General features: G+C 41.4%; 1 protein-coding gene across 3 annotated transcripts in view; it reads right to left on the bottom strand.

Moving 5' to 3' along the window:
- Nucleotides 1-25,352, bottom strand: part of npepps (aminopeptidase puromycin sensitive) — a 240,975-nt gene extending 215,623 nt beyond the window's left edge. Inside the window, exon 1 of one of the 3 annotated variants that reach the window (XR_012102075.1) lies at nucleotides 24,975-25,352. Coding sequence is in view for 2 of the 3 variants with exons in the window: in XM_073071797.1 (XP_072927898.1) it covers nucleotides 24,975-25,259 (285 nt within the window). In the remaining variant the exon portion in view is untranslated. Of the gene's footprint in view, nucleotides 1-24,319; nucleotides 24,415-24,974 lie in introns of those variants that run through there. The other 2 variants (XM_073071797.1, XM_073071798.1) reach the window with 2 other exon arrangements.
- Nucleotides 25,353-27,255: the final 1,903 nt, after the last annotated feature.

The following is a 27,255-nucleotide window of genomic DNA, read 5'->3' as shown; positions in this document are numbered from 1 at the left end:
GGATGTTTCATACAGTGGGTGAGTCTAGGACCAGAGGACACAGATAGAGTGGATGTGGAGAGGATGTTTCATACAGTGGGTGAGTCTAGGACCAGAGGGCACAGCCGCAGAATAGAGGAATATCCATTTGGAACAGAGATAAGGCACATTTTCTTTAGCAAAGGTAGTGAATTTGTGGAATTCATTTCCACAGGCAGCTATGGAGGTCAAGTCATTGGGTATACTTGAAGCAGAAGTTGACAGGTTCTTGATTAGTAATGATGTCATATAGGGTTAAGAAAGACAATGGATCAGCCATGATGGATTTGGCAGAACAGACTCCATGGCCAAATTGCCGAATTCTGCTCCCATGCCTTTTGGTCTTATGGACTGCCAATACAGAAAATTTAAAACAAAATCAAGAAACACCAAGTTATTCTGCAGGTCAGACCACGTCTGAGAGAAGAAAAAACAGGGTTACTGTTTAATATTAAAGACACAGTCAGAAATGGGAAGGAAAGAAAAGCTCGTTATACGCAGGAAAGGTATAAATTGGGAGGGGGGGGATAGCTGTGGAAACGTCTCCGGTAAAGCCAGGAAGACCATGAAGTTAAATTATAAACTTGGTTATGTGGGCAATGAGCAAATGAGAACAGTTAGAAAGTGAGAACATAGACAAACAAAGATAGGAATTGTAAAATTCAGTGCAGGAAGACAGGCCTAGCAGACCCAGCTGCGTATGCATTCCATTTCCAGAGGGGAAGGGGAAGAACTTTTCTTCTTACTCTTCCATAGTTTTCCATCTTGGGAAACATCCATTCCAAGGCTACCAACTTGCACTGCTTTATCACCTGCTCTGCACCCCATTTCTGTAAGGATTCACACCATTCCTCTGTCTCCATTGTATTTGCTCTGATGAGACGTTCCCTACAGATGCCTCTGAACTGCATTCCTTCTCTCCGGTTTCTGTTCTATCTTTGTTAACAATGCCTTGACAAAATCTCATCCATTTCACATGCCTCTTCTTTCATCCCCTCTTCTCCCAGACAGAACAAGGATGGAGTTCAACTGCTTTCACCTTCCATCTCACCAACCTCTGCAATTTCACCACCTTCAAAAGATATTCCACTATTTCCACTGATTCCCTTTCAGCATTTCATAGGAACTGTTTGTAACCTGTGTAGAAGACACCATCATTATGCCAGAAGTTCTAGCTTGTCAGGAGCAAAAGTGAGAATAGTCACTACTATTAGGGAGAAGGTGCTTAGGAAGCACTGTTTGCATTAACAACCAACATAGCTCGGGATATGTTGGGGCAGCCCGCAAATGCCGCCACATATTCCAGCACCAACGTAACATGCCCACAATTCTAGGAAGAACATAGAACGCAACAAGCGACAAAACAACTTTAAAAAACCCCTTCCCCCACGTGGATAATCATCCAGCTCCAGGGCATGCCTCTTGGTCTCCAGCCATCACTTCGAGTTCCAATTGATCTTCAGACTTTCATCTTCGGTATTGACCCCCAGACTAGCCGAAGTACAGAAATAGCTAATAATGGAAGTTTATTCACTGCAGCATGTACAAATGTAACAATATTTAAAGATTATTGGAAGTTTTACAGCCATGAAAGAACAACAAACTTTGATGTACACAAGAACCTTTTGTATTCTCAGAAGGTACTAAAGTACTCATGGGTAATCAAGTCATAAATTATAGCCTTGAGAAATAGAAACAGGCATATTCTAAATGGCTCAAGCCTGCACCGCCATTCAATAAGACTGTGGCTGATCAGATCTATAAACTAAGGTAAGGAAAGACAACAATGAATCTGAATACACTACGGGCTTAGAATTAGCAACGAAATAACCAATAACCACAGCACCAGCAACCCAGGTTCAATCCTGACCTCCAGTGGTATCTGCAAACTTCACACATTTTCCCTTTTAAAATGGGGCTTCCTCTGGGTGCTCCGGTTTTTTGCCCAGATCCCAAAGCGTAGGACATTAGGTTAACTGGACACTGAGAATTGCCAAATCTAAACCAGAATCAGGTTTATTATCACTGACATATCTTGGCAGTGCAAGACATAAAAAGTACAAGTCATTCATTATGTGTCTTTCCAGGACCATGATTATTCTTGGCAAGTTTTTCTACAGAAGTGGGTGATCATTGCCTTCTTCTGGGCAGTGTCTTTACAAGACGGGTGACCCCAGCCATTATCAATACTCCTCAGAGGTTGACTGCCTGGTGTCAAGGGCTGCATAACCAGGACTGGTGATATACACCGGCTGCTCATACAACCATCCACTACCTGCTCCCATGGCTTCATGTGATCCTGATCTGAAGGGGGGGGGGGGGGGGGGGGGAGGCACTAAGCAGGTGCTACACTTTGCCCAAAGGTGACCTGCAGACTAGCAGAGGGAAGGAGTGCCTTACACCTAAAATAGTGCAAGAAGAATAGTGAGGTAGCATTCATAGACCGTTCGGAAATCTAAACTGCAGCACGGAAGAAGTTATCCTGAAAACGTTGAAAAAGTGTCTCCCTGATGATAGTAATGAGAACAGGGCATGTCCTGGATAGTGAAGATCCTAAATGATGGTTGCTGCCTTCTTGAGGGGCCACCTTTTGAAGATGTCCTTGAAGGTGGTGAGGGAACTGGCTGAGTAACTCCGGTGAAGTGTGAGAGACAGGAAATAGAATAAAATAGGATTAGGTTAGCACTGGTGTAAACATATGCTTGATTGTCAGAACTGTCCTGTGGGCCTGCTTCTGAGCCGCATCACTGAGTATGATTCCAATTGCGAACAACAGCAAATCTAATGTCCACAAGAAAACAGCATGTTTAGGATAGGAACAGACTGTCTTAGCATTGAAATTCAGTTGTCATTTCATCTAGATCTAAATGTGAAGGAAATTTGCTATAGATTAATAAGGTCTAGAAACTATAGGCTTGAGAAAACCTGGCTAAAGGGAATTGAATAGACTATTTCTTACATACTTCACATACATGAGTAAAAGTCTTGTAATAAATAGTATGTACAGTAAGATATACAACAGTCAATATAGCTTAGAAATACAATTGTGTTAGCATGAATTAATCAGTCTGATGGCCTGGTGGAAGTAGCTGGCCTGGAGCCTGTTGGTCCTGGTTTTAATGCTGCGATACCATTTCCAGGATGGTAGCAGCTGAAACAGTTTGTGGTTGGGGTGACTCGGGTCCCCACTGATCCTTCAAGACCTTTTTAAGCACCTGTCACTGCAAATGTCCTGAATAGTGGGAAGTTCACAACTACAGATGCACTGGGCTGTCCACAACACTCTTTGCAGAGTCCTGCAATTGACAGAAGTACAGTTCCCATACCCAGCAGTGATACAGCCAGACAGGATGCACTCAATTGACTCCCTGTCAAAAGTCCTTAGGATTTGGGGACTCATGCTAAACTTCAAACGTCTGAGATGAAAGCGGCGCTGTTGTGCTTTTTTTCACTACACAGCTGGTATGTACAGAGGTCCTCGGTGATAAGCTGTTCACCCCCTCAACCCCAGATCCATTGATGTCAATAGGGGTGAGCCTGTCTCAGTTCCTCCTGTCGTACATAACCAACTACTTTGTTTTTGCGACATTGAGGGAGAGGATGTTTTCTTGACACCAATGAGTCAGGGTGATAACTTCTCTGTAGACTGCAGTATTATATTCTACATGCATTAGACCAAAGAAAAGTGTTTTAGAAAGTGAAAAGTAATTGTCAATGAGTATATTTCAATGACATTAGTCATTGCAAAAGATAGGCAAAAAAAGGACAATGTTATCACCTCTGGTATATGAGATGTAATGGGTCACAGATTAGAGATGCACTGAAATAAATTCTGCTTTGTGTTATTTGGGGAATTTTTGCCAAAGGCTAGGGGATTTTCACAACTCGTGTCTATTGTAAGAAGCCAGCAAACAAGTTTATCACTACAGATCTCTGAATGGGTAATGAACCCATGAACACTACCTCAGTATTTCCTGATGCAAGGGTCATGGCCTGAAACGTCGACTATACCCTTTTCCATAGATGCTGCTTGGCCTACCAAGTTCCTCCAGCATTTTGTGTGCGCTGCTTATTAATTTTTCTCCCTTTTTACACTACTTAATTTTTATATATTACCTCAATTTATAGTTTTATGTACCACAATGTACTACTACTGTTGCAAAACAAATTTCACAATATTTGCCAGTGATATTAAACCTGATTCTAATTCTCACACCAGCATTGTAGATTGAAACTCAACAATGTGAATGCTGCAGTTAAAACAAATGTACAAATAATGCAAACACGAGGAAATCTGCAGATGCTGGAAATTCAAACAACACACACAAAATGCTGGTGGAACTCAGCAGGCCAGGCAGCATCTATAGGGAGAAGCGCTGTCGATGTTTCGGGCCGAGACCCTTCGTCAGGACTAACTGAAAGAAAAGATAGTAAGAGATTTGAAAGTAGGAGGGGGGAGGGGAAAATGTGAAATGATAGGAGAAGACCAGAGGGGGTGGGGTGAAGCTGAGAGCCAGAAAGATGATTGGCAAAAGGGATACACAGCTAGAGACGGGAATGGATCATGGGACAGGAGGCCTAGGGAGACAGGATGGGGGAGGGGAGCACCAGAGGGAGATGGAGAACAGGCAGAGTGATGTGCAAAGAAAAAAAAGGGAGGGGGAAAAAAACAAACCAAAAAAAAAACTAAATGTATCAGAGATGGGGTAAGAAGGGGAGGGGGCATTAACGGAAGTTAGAGAAGTCAACGTTCATGCCATCAGGTTGGACGCTACCCAGCCGGTATATAAGGTGTTGTTCCTCCAACCCGAGTGTGGCTTCATCTTGACAGTAGAGGAGGCCATGAATAGACCATATCAGAATGGGAGTGGGACGTGGAATTAAAATGTGTGGCCACTGGGAGATCCTGCTTTCTCTGGCAGACAGAGCATAGGTGTTCAGCGAAACGGTCTCCCAGTCTGCATCAGGTCTCACCAATATATAAAAGGCCACACCGGGAGCACCGGACGCAGTATACCACACCAGCCGACTCACAGGTGAAGTGTCGCCTCACCTGGAAGGACTGTCTGGGGCCCTGAATGGTGGTGAGGGAGGAAGTGTAAGGGCAGGTGTAGCACTTGTTCCACTTACAAGGATAAGTGTCAGGAGGGAGATCGGTGGGAAGGGATGGGGGGGGGGGGCTAGTTTACAAGGGAGTCGCGTAGGGAGCGATCCCTGCGGAAAGCAGAAGGTGGGGGGAGGGAAAGATGTGCTTGGTAGTGGGATCCCGTTGGAGGTGGCGGAAGTTACGGAGAATTATACATTGGATCCGGAGGCTGGTGGGGTGGTAGGTGAGGACAAGGGGAACCCTATCCTGAGTGGGGTGGTGGGCGGATGGGGTGAGGGCAGATGTACGGGAAATGGGAGAGATAAGTTTGAGAGCAGAGTTGATGGTGGAAGCAGGGAAGCCCCTTTGTTTAAAAAAGGAAGACATCTCCTTCGTCCTGGAATGAAAAGCCTCATTCTGAGAGCAGATGCGGCGGAGACGGAGGAATTGTGAGAAGGGTGTGAGAAGGCAAGAGACAGGGTGTGAAGAGGAATAGTCCAGGTAGCTGTGAGAGTCTGTGAGAGCTTTTTGATAAATCAAAAAGTGACAAGTTGCCAACCTGGTGCCAAACAGCAAAAGATGCATGCCGTAGGCCAGGGGTGCCCATGGATTTTTGTGAATCTCATATGCTTGTACATTTTATTATTTCGAGCAGGGTTCCCAACCTGGGGTCCATGGACCCCTTGCTTAACAGTATTGGTCCATGGCATAAGTAAGGCTGGGAACCCCTGATTTAGAGATACAGGGTGGAACAGGCCCTTCCAGCCATGCCATCCAGCAATCCCTGATTTAACCCTAGCCTAATCTTTAGACCAGTGGTCCCCAACCACTGGGCCACGAACCGGTGGTTGGGGACCACTGCACTAGACAATTTACAATGACCAATTAACCTTCCAACCAGCAGGTCTTTGGACTTTGGGATGAATCTGGAGCCGCTGGTGAAAACCTACACATTCCATGGAGAAGTCATACGAACTCCTTATACAGGATGCTGGGATTGAACTCCAAACTCTGATACCCCAAGTTTAATAGCGTCGTGCTAACCACTATGCTATCGTGGTGCCCATAGTAAACATACTTTGTATATATGGCATACATACTTTGATAATAAATTTACTTTGAACTCTGAGCAAGCTTAATGATTTCATCTGGTTACTATACTGTGAAAGAACAATGTTTACAGATAAATCATTACTGTGACATATTAAGGATTGTTCACAGAAATTTTACACCACCTGCAAATCTCAAAATTTTGAATCATTCCCAGACAAGTTAGAAAGTCAGGGAAGCATTTGAAAGAGAACCCAGTGAATTGAGAGCTTGGAAGAATGTTTTCATTGTCCAAAGACAACTTTGTCATCTTCAAAGACTTAACAGAAAACACCTATAATTGAAAAGTACTTCAACTGAAACTGGCTACATGTGCTTTGGAACAGTACTATGCTGCAAATCTTCAGTGAAGCTTCATGGAACACGTTTCCTCTAATTCACATCAGAATCAGGTTTAATATCACTGTCATGTGTTGTGAAATTTGTTAACTTTGCAGCAACAGTATAATGCAATACATAATAGGAAAAAAAATCATTAAGTATATATATTAAATAATTAAATGGGTAATGCAGAAATAAAAAATTAAAATGTATTGAGGTAGCATTCATGGGTTCAATGTCCATTCAGAAATGCAGAGGGGAAGAAGCTGTTCCTAAATCGCTGCATGTGCCTTCAGGCTCCTGTACTTGATGTTAGCAATGAGAATAGGGTATGACCTGGGTGATGGGGTCCTTAATGATGGATGCCACATTTTTGAGGAATCATTCCTTAAAGATGTCCTGCATACTAGGGAGGCTAGTACCCATGATGGAGCTAACTTAAGCTTACAACTCTGCAGCTTATTTTGATCCTGGGCTACCCCCACCTCCCCATACCAGACTGTGACGTAGTCATTTAGCGCTTTCCACTCTAACTGTAGAAATTTGCAAATACCTCTGGTGACCTATCAAATCTCCTCAAACTCCTAATGAAATATAATCGCTGTCATGTAGCTGCATCGATATGTTGGACCCAGGATAGTGTCTCAGAGATATTGACATCCAGGAATTTGCTCACTCTTCCCACTTCTGATCCTTCAATAAGGACTGATGTGTATTCCCTCATCTTACCCTTTCTGAAGTCCACAATCTGTTACTTGGTCTTACTGACGTTGAGTGCATAGTTACTGCTGCGACACTGCTCAATTAACTGATATATCTCGTTCCTGTATGCCACCTCGACACCATCGCAAATCCTACCAGCAATAGTTGTGTCGTCAGCAAATTTATAGGTAGCATTTGAACTGTACCTAGTCAGACAGTCATGGGTGTATAGAGTGTAGAGCAGAGAGCTAAGCACACATCCTTAAGGTATGCCAGTGTTGATTGTCAGTGAGGTGAGGTGGAGATGTTATTTCTGATCTGTACAGACTGGTCTTCCAGTTAAGAAGTCGAGGATCCAGTTGCAGAGGGAGGTACGGAGGTCCAGGTTTTGGAGCTTTTCAATCAGATCTGCAGGAAATACAGGTTTCCCCGGCTATTCAAAGGTAGAGCGTTCATAGCGTTCCTATGAAACTTTAAGCCGGAATGTCGTAAAGTGAGGAAGCAATTACCATTTATTTATGTATATGGGAAAAATTTGTGAGCATTCACAGACCCAAAAAATAACCTACCAAATCATGCCAAATAACACATAAACCCTAAACTAACAGTAATGTAGTAAAAGTAGGAATGCTCCGATAAATACACAGCCTCTATAAAGTAGGAATACTTTTCTGCAACTATTGCAGCACTGTCCACCGCAGTGAAAATCTCACGCAAGCGCTCTCGGCAGCACTCGCGGTGCAAGCGCTCCAGGCAGAAACACACGGCGCAAGCGCTCCAGGCAGAAACACACGGCGCAAGCGCTCCAGGCAGAAACACTCTTTCCAGTAACCTTTAAGCTATGAAGCTGCCAAATAACACATAAAAATACACAACCTATATAAAGTAGAAATAATGTACGCCCAGTGGAGTTTCACTTACCGGAATCGGGAAGACAGTGAGCACACTGATGATGGTGTTAGGCTGAGTCGTCAGAGGTTGGGGTGGTGGGAGGTAGAGGAGACTGGGGTGTCATCTCATCGTCATCTGTTTCCATCAGGGCAGGCAGGTCACCTTCTGCTATGTCTGCCTACCTCGATGTCAAAGGTCGAGTTTCGTTGTCTGCTGTGGGAGGCTTGAAAAACAACCGTATGCTTGACTGCTTAGCCTCGTGCATTTTTCTATCATACAGTTCTTTGTAAGCACTCAAACCATCCTGCAAATATGTCCTAAACCTACGTACCCTTTCAAAATTAAAGTCATACTTTTCTGCAATCATTGCAGCGTTGTCAATCGCAATGAAAATCTCACACAATTGCTTCCTGTTTAGTTCCTGGACGACTTCACCTTTAGGCTGTTCGCTACTGCATTCAGTTTCAATTGTTATCCTTTCCTCTTCATCAGCTCTTCATCTGTCAGTTCTTGGTCACGGGATGCCAAAACCTCTTCAACATCATCTTCATCAACTTCCACAAACCCTTAGCCAATCTCACTATGTCCTTACTTTGTTCACCACGATCGAAATGCTTTATTATGTCTAGTTTTACGCTAAGACATAAAACTTAGCGTAAAACTAAGTTACGTTACGCGCTAAGTCCCTTACGCGCTCTTTTAGGCTTTTCCGATACCTTAGAACTCATCTTGCTAACGGATGCGCAAAATAAATCGACATAAAGCACAGATGCTCACAGGCACGTGTTTAAGCAATGACGGCTAGAATGCAGTTCCGGGGGAGGAACTTGGCTGCTTGGGGCGTGTGCTGCCTTTTTTCGTAACAGTGAAAACACCTTCTGTTAGCGAAAACGGGTAACTAATGTAGGTCTTTCATAACAATGAGGTGACGTAGAGCGATCGTTCGAAAAACGGGGGACACCTGTATTGCATTTAACACTGAGCTATGGTCAATAAACAGCATCCTGACATAGGTGTATGTATTGTCCGAGTAATCATGACAGGTAGTAAATTCACCTGTCAAATCACAACACAGACACAATGCAATGCAAGAACTATCTAACTAGTCCCATTCCCCTACACTGTTCTCCCAAGCCCTGCAAGTGATCTCTTTTCATATTTTTATCCAGCTCCCAATAGACCATGAGAATCAATCTTCAACTACCATACCCGGCAGTGCATTGCAGGTAACTTGCCATAATAAATTAAAATTCCTCCTGCAACTTTTGCTTCTTTTGACAATCTTCAGTCTGTGTTCCTTGTTTTTGACATTACTGCCAAAGTTTCTATCTACTCTGCCTGTCCCTTTCATGATTATAAATACTTCTCAGATCCCCTTGCAATCTCCACTGTTCCAAGAACAATGCCAAATGCTCCTATCAATCCACAAAAGTCCCTCATAAATACCATTAAGCAAGGGGTCCATGGACCCCAGGTTGGGAACCCATCTTAGACCATAAGATATAGGAGCAGAATTAGACCATTCAGCCCATCAGGGCTGCTCCGCCATTTCATCATGGCTAATCCATTTTCCCTCCTCTTCATTCTCAATAAAATGTATCACTTGACATTTTTCAACATTATTTCATCTGGCACATACCCATCCATTCTACCATGCTGTCTGTATGCACTCACTGTACATCACCAGTGGAATGCTGTAGCTCATCCACTTCAAGGTTTGAGATGTGTTGTGAATTCAGAGATGTTCAAGCTGATAGTGGTGTGCAGAAGACCAAGTCTGACCACATCACTGATTCTATAGATGTTTAACGATTAAGAACAGGACTTTTGCTGATTTCTTTCCTTACTTCCCTGAACAAGCCTCAGTTGCATTCCAATTGGACCAGGTGATTTATCCACAATGTACAGCTATCCTTCATAGTATCAACTACTCAGCACACTCAGAACTTCAAATATACTTTCCACATCTTCCTTCAGAAAACTGATAAGGTTTTCACCTAGCACCTCAACCATGCCCTCAGCAATTTCTTATTTGGTCTTCAACTAGTCCCACCACACGTCTCACAACCCACCTTGCTCTAGGTCTACAGAATAATATTGAGGATTCCATTTTATATTTGCAGCCAGTCATTTCCTGTGGCATTTGCCTCTCACTTCCTTTTTTTTTAAAAAAAAAGCTTTCTACAATCAGTTTGGTTTTCAGCCATTTTAACAGCTTGGAACCACCTCTACTATATTTTATTTCCTATCTTTTAAGTCATTAATAGAGAATCAATCATTTATTGTGGTTTTATTTCATTGACACTCTCCCTCAGAGTTTGGAGCTGAAATATTGTCTTCAATTACAGCTTCAGCTACTAAGTTTCAATTCAAGTTATCTGACCTAATTACTATCCTTAGCAGAAGGCAATGCCACTTGTAATCTGCAGTATTTTACTCGATGGCTAACAGTCCTGTTAGCAGATGATCTGACTGGTCCCAAGCAATAATCCAGCACAATTAACAGCACCCACCTATTGGATCTGGACAGCATCTTTTCATGCACCAGAAATTCCCATGGATTTGTGGTGATATTTGCAGCAGTACATTAAAATGATACTGGCAATTGCAACTTAGTTTGAATCTTCAGGGGTTTCAAAGAGTAATTATATCCCAGAAGTGCTCACTGCACACAATTCCTGACAAAATCATATCCAACTCAACATCATGGCTCTTTCAGAATAGAACTCCTAAGCAAGAATAACAGTGCAACTGTGGAATGCCTTTGTTCCACTGATCACTCCAGCTCACCACACCACACACAGAAGTCAAAATTCAAGTAAATTTATTATCAAAATACCTATTGGTTACCAATTACTATCTTGAGATTCATTTTCTTGCATGAATTTACAGGAAAACAATGAAATACAATAGAATTTATGAAAAATTATACACAGACTGACAAACAACTAATGTGCAAAAGACAACAAATTATGCAAATAAAAAATAAATAATACTGAGAACATGAGCTGTAGAGTCCTTGAAAGCCAGTCTGTAGTTTGTGGAATCTGTTCAGAGTTCTAGTGAGTATTCCAATTTATGCAGATCTATTCCTAAATTCCAACATCTAGTCTCTATTATTCCATACAACCTTGTCCTTCAAGTCCATTTTCTTTGCAAATCATCAAGAAATGTTTTACATTTAAAAGTCAACTGTGGCTTGTTCTTACTTTCCTTACCAGTACCAAACAGCAGTCCTAGTTGACTAATATTGAAGTACAATGCTTTTAATGGAAAATAAATTTCATGAGTATTAAAAACAACCACCATGTTCTGAACTTCACAGGGAAATTGCCTACTGTTGGCTGTCTCTGGCTTTGATTTCTTTCCAAATTAAAACCTCCGAGTTCCAAATCATTTGCTCTCTTCCCATATATTTTCATATATCTGAGATTCCCTGGAATTATCTTCCCAATGCAATCAAGGTGCCTGCTTGAATAACAATGAACAAAAGAGCTTTATATACTTTATGTAAAATAATTACTTCCTGCATCATAACTGTTACCCAGAATAAAACATAACTACTTTAGTGGTTTACGATCTTGGAATTATTACAAATTTAAAATGGTAAACATACAACTGCTTCATTTTTTATTAATTACTGTTTCACACCCTTAAAGGAGCATGCCACTTCAATTGACGATGACCAATAGTTAATTATTGAACTTTACAAAGCACTGAAATCCCATGTGAAGTTCCAGCTACCACATTATAGGAAGCAGGTGTTTGTGCTGGAGAGAGTGCAGAGGAGATTCCCCAGAATGTTGTCAGATTGGAAGAATTTAGTTATCTGGAGAAATTAGATCAGCTGGGCTTGTTTTCCATGGAGCAAGGCCAAGCAGTGAGCTAACAGTAGGATACAAGATGAGAGATGGGGCAGATGGCCAAAATCTTATTCCCCATAGTTATCATCATGTACCATGTCATATGACGCAAGCAATCATGGTGATGGCAAATTTTTCTACAGAAGTGGTCTAACATTGCCACCTTCTGGGCGGTGACCCCAGCCATTATCAATACTCTTCAGAGATTGTCTGCCTGGCATCAATGGTTACATAGCCAGGACTTGCGATGTGCATCAGCAGCTCATACGACCATCTTCCATGGCTTCATATGACCCTAATCGGAGGGGTGTGGGGGGGGGGGGGGGGGTGCGCTAATCAAGTGCTACACCTTGAGGGCATCAATAATAAGTGGAGTCTGAGGCTACGTCCACACCAGACCAGATAATTTTGAAAAAGCCGGTTTCGCGTAAAAACAATAGGCGTCCACAATAGGAGTTTTTTAAAAAAAATCTCTATCCACATTGAAACAGAGATTTTGGCGAATCTCCTCCTTCTGTGCATGCGCAGGACACATCTACCAAAAACAAGCCACATGTTTGCTGTCAAATCTCGCCATAAAAGTGTGCGTTTGTGTAGTTACAGACTAGAAAAACTTAAAATGACGGACAGCTGTTGGCTTTCGCACAGGAGAACTTAGAAGTAGTAAAAAAAAACACAAATACTGGAGCGTACGGAGGCAACCGACAGGGAGTTCACAGACAGATTGACCTGGCTGACGACGAATATTGAAAAATTGTCCAACTCTGTTGCATTAATAAAGCACCTTGTTAAATGTACAAAGCATGTCTGCATCAGTATTATCTTGTATTTCCATACTACGTTACATTAGGCTGCTACACATCTATTGTCAGAGAAGTACTTGCATAAATAGGTAAACCAGGGCAAAGTGAGTATACTTATTTATTCAGTAAGTTATAGGTCAAAGTATTTGGGGAGTACATTTCTAACTCTTCTGGCGTCAGTTTCGTTGCCGTCTGTTCTGAAATTGTTAGGTTGCGTTCAAGAAAACAATGAAATAGCACGCTGCCGTCTGACAGCGTTTACAAATATCTCTGATTACCCCATCCACACTGATCCTGCCAATCCGGCGTTTTCAAAAATACACACTTTTCTGAAAAGCTCCGGTTTCAGGGGACAAAAACGCTGTTTTAGTGTGGACGAAGGGTACAAGCTTCGGTTACGGATTTATCCGGTCTAGTGTGAACGTAGCCTAGGATGAAAATGAGGACTTTTAAAGGAGGTCTGAGATGCAAGTTTTTAAAAAATACTTAATGATATTTGAAATGTGCTAGAAGAGATGACAATTAGATATAATTTAAGAGGCATATAGACAAATGTTTAAATAGGCAAACCACAGAAGGAAAGTGGCCAAATGCGAATAAATGGGATTATTATAGATGGGCCTGGATGTGATCGGGACAAAGGACCAAATTCTGCTCTGTAAACCATGACAATACTCAGCAAGATCATATTTTTGCAGTTTGTATTGGTGCATGTAAACAATAAAAATAATATAACAGACCAGAGCTGTTACATTTTCCCCAAACATAAACACCAAAAGTTTACATAAGTGCAGGTTTCCCCTGCTATCCAAAGGTAGAGTGTTCTTATGAAACCTTTCGTAAGCCGAAATGGTGTAAAGCAAAGAAGCGATTACCATTAATTTATATGGGAAAAATTTCTGAACGTTCCCAGACCCTAAAAATAACCTACCAAATCATACCAAATATTGGAACATACACGCATACGCACACACCTGCCCATGCAACGCTTTCTGGTCATGGTAGTCTTTCTCAGGCGCCTTTTTTCGTAAAAGTGAAAATCCTCTTCAGATTTATTTTGGTTAGTGAAAACAGGTACTAATGTAAGTCTTTCGTAAAAGCAAAGTGGCATAAAGCGAACTTTCGTAAATCGGGGGGACACCTGTATCAAGTCATTAAATATTTGAATGAGAAAATAATGTACTGTTCACTACCTTCAAATTAAATTTCAAAAGATAATTCGCTAATGGTAAAAATTCCAGTGCTCTTTCCCTGACTTACTTGTACAGATTCAGTAAGACTGAAAAAACAGCTTCTCCTGAAGAGCTGTTGTGCAGATAAATGTTACACCCTAGCTTGCCAATAGTCTTTGAGTGTTATGGGCTATCAAGGTCACTTGTTGCATGTAAATGTGGGATTTTTTAAAATTAAGCCATACCAGATGCATTATAAATCTGTTATGCATGGACTGGAGTAGCACCACAATTTTGTCTTGAGCAAGGCCAATAAAGTTCTATTCTACATCTATCCACCTTCCACATTGATACTAAGCTATACTAAATATTTTGCTGCTACAAACTTTACAAGCTTCACCTCCATTTCTGCTGTCCATTTTCAAAACTGTGGTTGAAAAGATCACCTGAAGATCCTCCATCGACTGAACTTGGTCTCACCTTGAAAATTCCACTTCCTTCAAATAAAAGGTGCAGCAATGGCAACTTGATAACTTTTAGCAGCAAACGTCTGAATGATTCAATTCCAACCTTGATCATTTGTTTTCCAAGACTTTACCTTGCAATTAACTGCATTCTCCGGCCACTTCTGAGAATTTAAATTTTATATTTGTGCAAGTACCACCTATTTCTCTCCAATGACTGCATACTGCACCTTAACCTCATCTTTTCTCAACTAATCTTTTTACAGTACTGTGCAAAACTACATATAACTAGAGTGCACAAGGCTTTTGCACAGTACTGTATATCTTTCCAGTTACCAAGTAACACTACAGAGCCAATACAAAGCCAAGTGCTCTTACTTCTGTTTCCCAACCACCTTCCTAATTTAACCAATATACAGTATGGTACAAAAATCTTACGCATGCTAGCTATATACATGCGCTTAAGACTTTTGCACAGTAGTGCATAAGTCACACTTTCGGCACTTTTTTCTATCTGCACAATGTCTTCTTTAGCACATTGGATGTTTTTCAGTCCTTGTTCATGTATTGTTTCCCCCCCATAAATTCTATCGTATCTCTATCTTCCTGAAAATGCAAGCAAGAAAATACCAAAGGGGATAACTTCACTTGCCCCATCATTGAAATGTTCGCACAACCAATGGAATCACTTTCAATGACTCTTCACCTCATGTTCTTCATATTTATCGCTCATTTATTATTTTTCTTTTTGTATTTGTAGTTTGTCGTCATCTGCGCTCTAGTTGAACGCCCCAGGTGGGCAGTCTTTCATTGATTCTGTTATTCAAAATGAATTTCAGGGTTGCATATAGTGAACTATATGCACTTTGATAATAAAGTTACTTTGAACTATATGGTAACATATATGTACTGGGTTTATATAATACATTTTTATTTGATTTTGACAGTCTCTCCATCAGGCTTTCCAATGTTATCTAGTCATCCCAAAATTTCAATTACCAAGAAGAAACTTCTCCTCACTTCTATATCCAATTTTGATTAATGATCTATATACTCTCCTATTTTACATCTCTGTCTCTTATTCCTTTATCTCAGAATCTGGTTTATTATCCCTGACGGAAGTTGTGAAATTTGTCGTCTTCTGACAGCAGTACACAGTGCTAGAAGTTACAATAAGAAACAAAAGTAGTAAATAGTGTTAAAAAGGAACAGTGAGGCAGTTCATGGAATGTTGAGCAATCTAATGGCAGAGAGGAAGAAGCTGTTCCTAAAACATTGACCGTGCATATTTATGCTCTTGTACCTCCTCCCTGATGGCAGTAATTTTAAAAATGGGCACGCCCTGGATGACGAATGTTCTTAATGGTAGATACTGCCTTCTTGAGACACCACGATCGTGATGGAGCTGACAAAGTTTAGAACCCTCTGCAGCCTCTGGTGATCCTGTGTATTGGAGCCTCCATCCCAGGCAGTAATGCAACCAATCAAATGCTCTGCATGGTATATCTGTAAATTTGCTAATCTTTGGTGACAAATTTTCAAGTCATTGGTGACATTCAAAATCTCCTCAAACTCCCAATGGCTACCAATGATTAACTTCCAATCTATAGTGTTTGAATATTTCAGGAACACTAAGCTGGATTCATCTCATCTTCCATGTCTCTGCCTTGGCCAGAATTCCCTCTTCCAAAATGCCTAACCATGATTATTACTCTTTCTTCCCTAGCATTCACTGCATCTTTCCCCACTTTAGCCATCTGTACCAGAACACCAATAACTCATCTTTCTATCCCCTTCTTTCTGAGCTTAACCAAACAGCTTCATTCTTTCTTAAAATGCAATCCCAGAGTTACCTGTGACACTTAATGGTCTCGTGTATTCCACATCTGATCTTCTCCACCATTTGAATGGGCCAACTCAGGAAAATAAGACCTTATTATTATTTGCTTCTTTATTATTTGCAGTTTGTTTTCTTTTGCACATTGGTTCTTTGTCCATTTTGTTGAGTGCAGTCTTTCATTGATTCTATTGTGTTTCTTGTATTTACTGTGAATACCCACAAAAAAGACATACATGTACTTTGATAATAAATTTACTTTGGACTTTGTTGGCTTTACACTTCACTCATTTAATATTCTACATGCATTTAACTATCAGAGAGCATTTCCCCTTTACACTAAATTCTAATTAGTTATAAAGGAAACTATACTTCATTCCACTCATTATTAAAGAGGTCTTCGGAGGAAATACAAGGCATTCATCTTATTCTACCCATGTCAGCTGTTTGTAAGAGCAGTAATTTTGAGCAGTTTGTAATTAATCTCATTCCCCCATGTTTCTTCATATTTAAGTTACTATTGGAACTGTCTCCACTACCCTTTCAGCTATAACACAATTCAATATAAAATACATGAGAAAGTCTGCAGATGCTGGAAATCCAGAACAATACATACAAAATGCTGGAGGAACTCAGTAAGCCAGGCAACATCTATGGAAATGAATAAACAGTTGATGTTTTGGGCCAAGATCCTTCATCAGGACTGGAAAGGAAGGGGGAAGACACCAGAATAAAAAAGTGGGGAGAGGGGAAGGAGGAGAGCTAGAAGGTGATAGGTGACGTCAGATGGGTAGGAAACGTAAAGGGTTGGAGAAGGAGGAATTGGATAGAAGAGGTATGGACCATTGGAGAGAGGAGGTGATAGGCAGGTGAGAAGCAGTAAGAGGCTAGAGTGGGAACTAGAGGAGGAAGGGCAAGGGGAGGGATTTCTTTTTATAAACAGAAGGTGAAATCGATATCAATGTAAAAAATTCTTCTTGTCACCTCTGGCTGTAACGTCAATCAACTTAAATTTATATCTGCTGTGTTTTTTTTGTAAGTGTTCTGCACTGCAAATAATGAGTTTGAACACCTTTATAACATCTTTTTATTTTCTCCAAGGTGCACAGCACAAAACAGTGCATCATGAAGGAACATGCTGAGGATGTTATAAATAGTGGTAATAAACACAAAGGTTACATTGAAACATTAACACTATTTTGGTTACAAGAATATCAAATCCTATTCTGGTTAATAATTACAAAATGCTGGAGGAATTCCATAGGTTAGGCAGAATCTATGGAAATGAATAAGCAGTTAACATTTCGGGATGAAGGGCCTTGCCCATAACATCAACTGTTTATTCCTCGTCATTCAGAACAGTTACAGTATTACCCATCAACTATCAGGCTCCTGAAACAGTGTGGTAACTTCATTCATCCCAACACTGAACTGTTCCCACAACCTATGGACTCACTTTCAAAGACTCTTCATCTCACGTTCTCAATATTTGCTGCATATTTATTATTTTGTTTATTCTTTTTCATGTGAACCCAAAAGAAAATAAATCTCAGGGTTATACACCCTACTCTCGTTATATGCGTCTTCAGACAATGCTATTCACAGTTATGCAAGGAACCTATTTCTACCAACATCTCCTTATATGCATCCAAAACTCACAGTTATGTGAGGAGCACCGCTTTCCCGCCAATACAAGTCAGGTGCGCACGCCTCACAATCTCATTCCCACCAGTCTCGCATTGGTTTTGGCAAGGTGTGGATGTGCAATCTTGCACTCTTAAACTTTTGTTGGTTTTACCTACGGTGCAGTGATTTTGTGCTTGAAATATTTAACTATGCCTCCCAAGCGTCCAATTTCATGTTCTGGGCCATCAGCCAAGCGGCAGAAAACCACTTTAACACTTGAAAAAAAAGTTGGAAATTATAAACAGCGCGGCATCAGGTGAAGGTAACACAGCTCTGGGACGCTACTGGCGGGAACAGAATCTTGCCTTTAAAGTTCTTTTGTTGCTTGACAATGCGCCAGCCCATCCTAAACATTTGGGCAGCATTCATCCTAACATAACAGTGCGTTTCCTGCCGCCTAACACAACATCGCTGATTCAACCTCTTGACCAAGGTGTGATCCACATTCAAGGCATTTTTTTTATGGCAACTATCTCTCAGATGCTGCAAGCAACAGAGGATTTTGAAAATCCCAGGAGTTTACCAACAGTGAGGGAATGGTGGAAGTCAATTTGGCACAAATGGCGATGAACATGGACCCAAGTTTAGAATGGAGTCAGCATTTCAGTCGTTCCCTGCTGTCAACCCTTCTTCCCTACAAGCAAATTTATGCTGAAAAACAAAATGCTGCCAAGCGAACAACCCTCACCACTTTCTTCAAACCGGTGGCATCTCCTGCTGCCAGCAGCTCTGAGAGTTCTGTGAGTCTTCCTTTACCCCTTGCTGTGCTTGATATGATCCCGGCACCACAACAACCACTCATCTCCCGGAGCAAACACACCTGCCACTGTTGGTGAGTACTGTACACCCTAGTATGTTAACTTTTTATGATTTATTACATTGAATATTACCTTAAATTGATGAAATATAATATAAATGTTGCTTTGTGGTACTGCTTTTGTGTCGTATTAGTATGAAAATGTGAATAAATTACAGATAAAACATATTTATGAAGCCCTCTGGAACGCATCCCTATTTTCTCCATTTAAATAATTACAGTCGGCCCTCCTTATCTGCAAGGGATTGGTTCTGGGACCCCTCGCAGATACCAAAAAACACGGATGCTCAAGTCCCTTATTCAACCTGTCTCAATGCAGTGGACCTTAGGACCCAGCGGAACCCCAGACTTTATTTAACCTGTCTCAGTCCGTTGGACATTAGGACCCAGCGGCAGAGCTCTGAATCTGCAGTGCTTCTGTTCATGAAAACAATCACGATTGAAAATAAAATGGAAATAATAAAGCGATCGGGAAGTGAAACGCCATTGGTCATTGGAAAAGCGTTAGGCTACATCGGTCAACGATCAGAACAATTTTAAAGGATAAAGTGAGAAAGCCCCTGCCCCAATGAAAGCTACAGTTATTAATAAGCAGTGCAGTGGTTTAATTATTGGGCTTTGGGTTTTTGATCCTCCGCATCAACCAGGCACAGTGCAGAGTGCACATGGGAGCGATCTATCACTGAATCAAACTCGGGAACTTCCCGAGCTCGGCACTGAAACATACGTTCTTAAGTGTTTTATATGCATAGAAAGGTAAAATATATACTATATACCAAGACAAACGTTTGACTAACTGATGCTAAATAATAACGGATGTATCTGTTCTGACATACATAGTAAAAGAACTTCTGATTTTTTTCAATCCCGATCCACGATAACCCACGTACATCTTCCCGTATACTTTAAATCATCTCTGGATTTCTTATAGTACCTAATACAATGTAAATGCTATGTTTAGGGAATAATGACAAGAAAAAAAGTCTGTACATACTCGAACAACAAGTGCTGGAAAAGCACTTCCTGGTTTTCACGATTCGCGATTGGTTGAATTCGCGCATGCGGTATTCGCGGATAAGGAGGGCCGACTGCCTTCACATTATGTGTGTTCACATTATGCGTCAACTACGAGGAACGCACCCCCACATATAATGAGGATAGGGTGTATATGGTAACACATGTACTTTGATACCCTATTTTGGGCCTGCTTCTTTCTACTGCTATTAAATTTCTGAATGGCCCACGATCCCAACCTCAGTATACCTTTCTTCTAGTACTTATTATGTAATTTATAGTCATTATTATAAATGGCACCGTAGTGCTGCCACAAAACAAAGGCAGTGACTGATAATAAATCTGATTCTGAAGACCTTGTAAAATAGTCTCAGGGACAAAGGCCAACAGTTCCACATCTAGGTAGAGAAGCTACAGAGATGGTTGAGAAGTTGTCTGGAGGCTTGAAACATCATGAATTATGAATTAAGAAAAATTCCCATTAACAAGGTCAAGAAGCGGAGGACACATGGAAAATTAATTGCTAAAGGAATACTAGTGACACAAGAAATATTTCCAGTAGTCAGTTATGATATGGAATATACAGCTTAATGAGTTAATTATCATTTTCAAAGTGAATTTACATATGCTTGATAAACAAAATATTGGAAGGCCATTAGACTCATCAAGTGGTTCTTGAAGAGAATTTTATACCTTATTTTTCTGAGGAAGTCATATTTTTGTGTGAAGCTCTACTTAATCCAATATTCAAACTGAGGCAGAGAAAAAAAATTCCTCAAGAAACATGACTAAAAGGTACTGATACTTATCTGATAACTCACCTAAATCTCTACACCTCATGCACAACTCTAAAACAGAGAATCCATAGATTGTTCAGAGACTGGTCATATTCACACTCTGATCTTCATACATATTCTTGTTGAAATTGATAAAAAAAAGAGAACGGACCTGCAAGAGCCATCAACCAAATTCAAAGACAAAATAACATTTATCAAATAAATATTATTTATTTAACCTTGAGATTTTCTTGTAGGCACTTACAGGAAAATAAAGAAATACAATAGAACTTATGAAGAATTATACATTAAGACTGAAGTGCAAAAGAGAAATTATGCAAATAAAATCTTAAAAACTATTGAGAACATGAGTTGTAGAGTCCTTGAAAGAGTCAATAGGTTGTGGTATTTACCCTCTTTATACCTTTAGTCTAGGGGTACCAAACCTGAGGGGCTTATAGCGTAAAAAGGGTTGGGATCCCCTGCTTTAGTTGAATGATAACATTTTTGTTTTAAATTCTCCCTATTAGAAGGAAAAATGAATAATGAAACTACTATTTTCAAGCATGCATAAATTTTTAACAAAAAGGAGGAAAAGAATTTCCTTCATTGACTTTATTCCCTAGATTTTAGAACAATGAGAGGAGATTTATCGAGTTATGAGGGGTATAGTAGGGTAAATACAAGCAGGCTGTTTTAGACAACTAGAGGTCATGTGTTAAGGGCAAAAGGTGAGAAACTTCAGAGGAACATGAGGGGAAACTTCTGCACTCAGAAGGTGGTAAGACTGTGGAACAAGCTGCCAGTGCAACTGGTAGATGCAAGGTTGATGTTAACATTTTAAGAGAAATTTGGATAAGTACATGGATGTGAGAGGATGGAGGGTTATGGCCGAGGTATAGATCAATGGGACTAAACAGATTAATGATTCTGAACAATCTGGATAGGTCAAAGGCCCTGTTAATGGTTCTATGACAAGATGAAAAGAAAACATTAGCTCTGATGACAGGTCAGACAAGACGTGAGCTCTCTCCCCAGAGATACTGAATGATCTAAATACTTCCTATATCTTCTGTTTTTATTTCAGCTTTTCTTCACAAAATTTTGTTTTTGATATTAGTTCTCTATTTCAATCTGAGTATACATTAACTCCCTTAGATTTACTAAGTCTTCTCAATAGTTTCCTCTTCACGACTGTTTGCCAAGGGTGGTAATAGAGACAAGCTCCCACTACCTATTAAATGCTCACAACAATGAACACCTCAAATAGCCTCTGACAACTAAATCCAGCTCCTGCCCTTCACATGTGGCTTAGCTACTAAAGCTGGCAGAACAGTTTCTACTGACAGAAGGGGAAAAGGCAGGATACTTGCGTCTTAAAAACAGGTGCTTCAGGCAGATGAGGCTTGTCAGTCGTGGTTGGCAGCTCATCTAGGAGGAAATATCCGATCTCAAACCTTCGCTGCTTTGCGGCTATACCCACCCATGGGGAAAACTTTGGTAGTCCCCCGAGGGAAAAATTCAGAGCTGGAGTCCTACATTGAGTTCAACGCTGACTGGCAAATGCTGCAACACTGCTGGTACCAAAATACATTAGTCTGTCGTTCCTTTGGACCCATCAGATACATGAAGCGGGGGAGCTTGTTCTCCTTGTTGTATTAATCTGGTTTATGTATCTAGACAGCTAGGGCGCAACAGCCATGGTCAACTCTGACCAATGGAGGCCTCAGACAAACACTTCTAACCATGTACTGAAAACAATTCCTCTCAAGACTTCACTAAAGGACTTACATGCATTAGGGTCATGGTTGATCATTGAATACACTCCTTTAGAAATTCCAATATTTTAAATTATCCCAGGTTGCATTTGTCTCACAATTAATAAATCAGACAGATAGTTACTTCAGTCCCAGTCAGAATTTTAATTCTGAGTGAACCACAAAAGTATTGTTCATTATGTGCCGTGTCATATGAGATGAGTGATCATGGTCTTTCCATGACCATGATTGTACTTGACATACTTTTCTACAAATGGTTTGCCATTGTCTTGTTCTGAACAGTGTCTTTACAAGATGGGTGACCCCAGCCATTATCCATACTCTTCAGAGATTGTCTGCCTGGTGTCAGTGATCACATAACCAGGACTTGTGATCTGCACCGGCTGCTCGTACAACCATCCATCTCCTGCTCCCATGGCTTCATGTGATCCTGATCCATGGGGGGGGGCTTAAGCAGGTGCTACATCTTATCCAAGGGTGACCTGAAGGCTAGCAGAGGCAAGCAGCGTCTTACACCTCCTTTGGTTAGGATGTATCTCCACTCTGCCATCCATTGAAAGTATGCAATTGGTTTATATACAGCTGCATTTGGGTCAAAATATCTAACTGATGCAAAAAAAACATTTCAAGGATTACAACTCAAATAGCCGTATTATTACCTGAATGCTGCAGTTGAGCTTAGAGCGAGTCATTTTATTTCATTTATAAAGGTGGAGGCATAACATCCTCCCGAATTTAATGTAAAAAAGTATTTTCAATAATTCAAAAATATGATCTGTTACTTTTGGCTCCCTAAACTGAGAAAAGATGTGCTGGCAGTGGAGAGGGTCTGGAGGTGGTTCATGTGAATGACTGCAGGAATGAAAGGGTTAATGTTATGAGTACTGGACAGCTCTGGGCCTGTTATTTGCTGGAGTTTAGCAGAATTTGGGGGGGGGGGGGGGGGGGGAGAAATCACGTTGAAACCTAATCAAATATTTAAAGGTCTGATCAGGGGTCCCAAACCCTCCTTTTATGCCATGGACCCTTACCATTAACCGAGGAGTCCGTGGACCCCAGTTTGGGAACCTCACGTCTATTTATGAGTGGATGTGGAGAGAATGTTTCCGATAGTGGGAGCATCTAAGACCAGAGAGCACATGCTCAAAGTACAAGGAAGCCCCTTTAGAACAGAGGTGAAGAATTTCTTTAGCCAGAGGTATAATGAATCTGAGGAACTTGTTGCCACAGACAGCTGTGAAGACCAAATCATTAGGTACGTATATTTGAAGGGGAGATTGATAGGTCTTTAATTAGTCATGGTGTGAAAGATTGCATGGAGAAGGCAGGAGAATGGTGTTGAGAGGGATAATAAATCAAGACATGATCAAATGGCCTAATTCTTGTGGTCTAATATGAAATGCCGAATAAAATCCTTTTGAACAAAGTGTCAAGTAGAATCTGTGAATATGCTCCCAAATATCCTAAAAGTTGCAGAACATTTTTCTACAAATACAACTTTAGACAGAACTCCCAGAAGAATTTAGACAATTGCTCTTAAGCACAGCATTATAAATATTTTTAAAAACTTTACATTCCCAAAAATACTGTAATAGTCAATACTACACGACGTTAAGAATGATTTGTAGTTGTCAGTACTGTAATATTAAGCGCCCAAAATACAGACACTATAATACACACGTCAATTACAACAGAACGCAGTTCCTGATAAAAAGATTGGCTCGTAATTTAGCAATGTTTATCAAAAGGCAACCCAAGGAAAATTATGGTAAACATCAATGAAAGAGCAATAGGTCTTAACAGTTGCCCAGACAGATATACAAGAGATAGATATTGGCCGCAACCCAAGGCTTTGTGCACAAGGAAATACCGCAACTGTTACTTTACAAACAAAAGCTAACTACATTTAAAAATGCAACGTTTACGACATTATATATAACCTATTAACGTCATATAAATTGATAAAAGATTGGCGTCTTACAGCCCCAAGAACATCCATATCAGACGATGGAGAAAGACCTTTTTGAAAACCACTGCTGTCCTTTTTGTTTTATTTGAAAACACACAAGAATAAAACTCAAAGATTGCTGCTGTCAATGGCAACAGTGTGGACACTGCTCCTGTGCCTCAATCAAGCAGCAGACAGATTCAGCATTCTTCACAATGTGTGAGTATACTCTCCCTCCTAACCTTCCATCGTATGAATTTCTCGCCTTGTCTATTAACATAAAGGGGGCGGGAAGAACGGCCATTCTACATGAATATACCCCACGTTTTATTACATATATTTTTCTCTCGAAAGCCTTCTTCCCTCTGGAATTACAATAAAAAAGTAAATATTTCAGGACACCAACCAATTGCTCACTCGACGCTCTCTCTCCCATAATTTCAGAGTTAGGTAGGCCTGATAGTCAACGGGTTTAAAAGCATCACACGCCAATTGGAGCGCAGGTAAAGGCCCGCGGCTGCAGTTGAGCCGTCGACACCGAGCTGGATCCAAACGGGAGCCCTTGGATTCCTGGAGGCAAATTTGAGGCCTTTTGGAACAACCCACCCCTCCCCCTTATTCCACCCCCACAACGGGGACCTGGAATACAAATTGTATCTCACTGGCGCACCCCCCCCCCCCGCCTTACCTCAACCGAGGCTTCCAGCTTGCCCTCGAACGTGAAGTCGACGAGGTCGGGCTTCAGGCACAACGCGTAGTTCTCCGGGCTCACGTCGGTGGGGAGCCGCTCGAAAGGTCTCTTGGACGGCATTTTGTCTGAGGGAGCTTCCCTGAGGCCGGCCCAGCTACCGAGTGCGGTAAAAGCGGATCTGGCTCGGGGCCTAAGGAGGCGAGGTACGCAGCCTCTCCAACAACCGGAGGCGACAAGCAGACGGCGAGAAACGAGAACTACGGCAGCACCGCCGAGCAACATCAATGAAGCTGACAAACTGACTGCCTCCTCCCTCCCCCCCTCGCCACAACTACCGTCCTTTGCGTGCACGGCTCCGATTCGCCGCGAACGAGCACGCGCGCTCACACACACCCCAAGCAAAAAGAGTGCGACGTGCCGCTCAACACGGGCATCCGCAGTAGCGGAAACAGGGCGTACGCTCAGTGCAGACGACCTCACGTCACGCCCGCCGCTCCTAAGTCACGTGCGCGTGTGCGCCAAGCTTGCTGGTAACGAGCGCGCATGCGCGGGGTCAGTGTCGGTGCTTAATTTTTCAAAGCTACGTTTTTTGAAGTATCTAATGAAGTTCTAAACAACGAAGACGCCAGTTAGGTTGAAAAATAAACCAAGAGAATGCCTCATCAAATTATAATCATCTCAGGTCTGTAGGATGTAAGAGATAAGAACCGAAGGTAGCAGAAACACTGCCTTGTCATGTAGTTATATAACTGTTATGTAGTGTTATAAAGTCACCTTCTTCCTTTAATCACCACGATAACTTTTATGAAGGATACTCATTGCTGTGCTTTTAGAAGTTCATAAGCTCTTCAATTAAAGTATTATATAAGTGCAAGATGCTGTTGTTATGATAGACCCCTGTCCTGACGAAGGGTCTCGGCCCAAACGTCGACAGTGCTTCTCCATATAGATGCTGCCTGGCCTGCTGTGTTCCACCAGCATTTTGTGTGTGTTGTTTGAATTTCCAGCATCTGCAGATTTCCTCGTGTTTCCCCTGTCTTTTTTTTGCTTGTTTGCAAGTAGGGTGAAGAGCATTTAGAAAGCTGCTAGAACAGGGGTTCCCAACCTTTTTTATGTCATGGATCCCGACCATTAACCAAATGGCCTGGCGAAGCCAGGTTGGGAACCCCTATGCTAGGTGTTCGTAATTCTACTGTACAAATCATATTCTGCCCTTCTCAACCTTCAGGGTTAGCGTATTGTCCAGTTTTGTAATTACGAGCTAGATAGGTCCCGAGTTCCCTACCCACCTAGCTTCACCTATCACCTTCTAACTATTCTCCTCCCCCTCACCTTTTTATTCTGGCGTCTTTCCTATTCCTTTCCAGTCCTGAGGAAGTTTCTCGGCCCAAAACACTGACTGTTTATTCATTTCCATAGATCTGCTGAGTTCCTCCAGTATTTTGTATGAGATCCCATTCAATCCCCAGTCTGTGCCTGGTAATCTAATCTCAATCAGGGTAGGAATAAAGGTGCTTTAGATTACTAAAGTGCCCTAGATTAGGGGGATGTATTTATCCTGAGTTTACATAACAAACCACAAGTTGACAGCACACACGTTGGCATCCATGAGCAGAGAAGTGGCCTTTCTGCCATTATCAAAGTACAATGAAAAACATTTCATTTCATTAGTTCTTCACTCAACCCTGGAACGTCTGGACAAAAAAAAAGATGCATACATCTGGGTGCTCTGTATCGATTACAGCCTGGCATCTAATACTATGATCCTCTCAAAACTAATCAATAAGCTTCAAGAACTGAGCCTCAGTACCTCCTTGTGCAATTGGATCCTGGATTTCCTCACTTGTAGACCCCAGTCAGTTCAGATTGGCAACAACATCTATCCATTATCTCCACCAGCACAGGTGAACCACAAGGCTGTGTGCTTAGCCCCTGATCTACTTGTTTTACACCTATGACTCTGGCTAAGCTTAGCTCCAATGTCATATTTAAGCTCGCTGACAAACACCACTGTTATAGGTGGAGTCAAAGGTGGAGATGAACCTGCATACAGGAGGGAGACTGAAAATCTGGCTGAGTGGTTCCACAACAACAACCTCTCACCGAATGTCAGCAAAACCAATGAGCTGATTATTGGCCTCAGGAGGAGAAAACCAGAGGTCCATGAGCCAGTCCTCATTGGGGGATCAGTAACTTTACGTTATCATTTCAGAGGATCTGTCCTGGGCCCAGTACATGAGTGCAATTACTATGAAAGCATGACAGTGCCTCTACTTCC

This window comes from Hemitrygon akajei, chromosome 18 (genome assembly GCF_048418815.1).
Source record: "Hemitrygon akajei chromosome 18, sHemAka1.3, whole genome shotgun sequence".
NCBI classification, from domain to species: domain Eukaryota; kingdom Metazoa; phylum Chordata; class Chondrichthyes; order Myliobatiformes; family Dasyatidae; genus Hemitrygon; species Hemitrygon akajei.
Note: the sequence above shows the minus strand (reverse complement) of the source record. Positions and strands in the feature narration are given on the sequence as shown.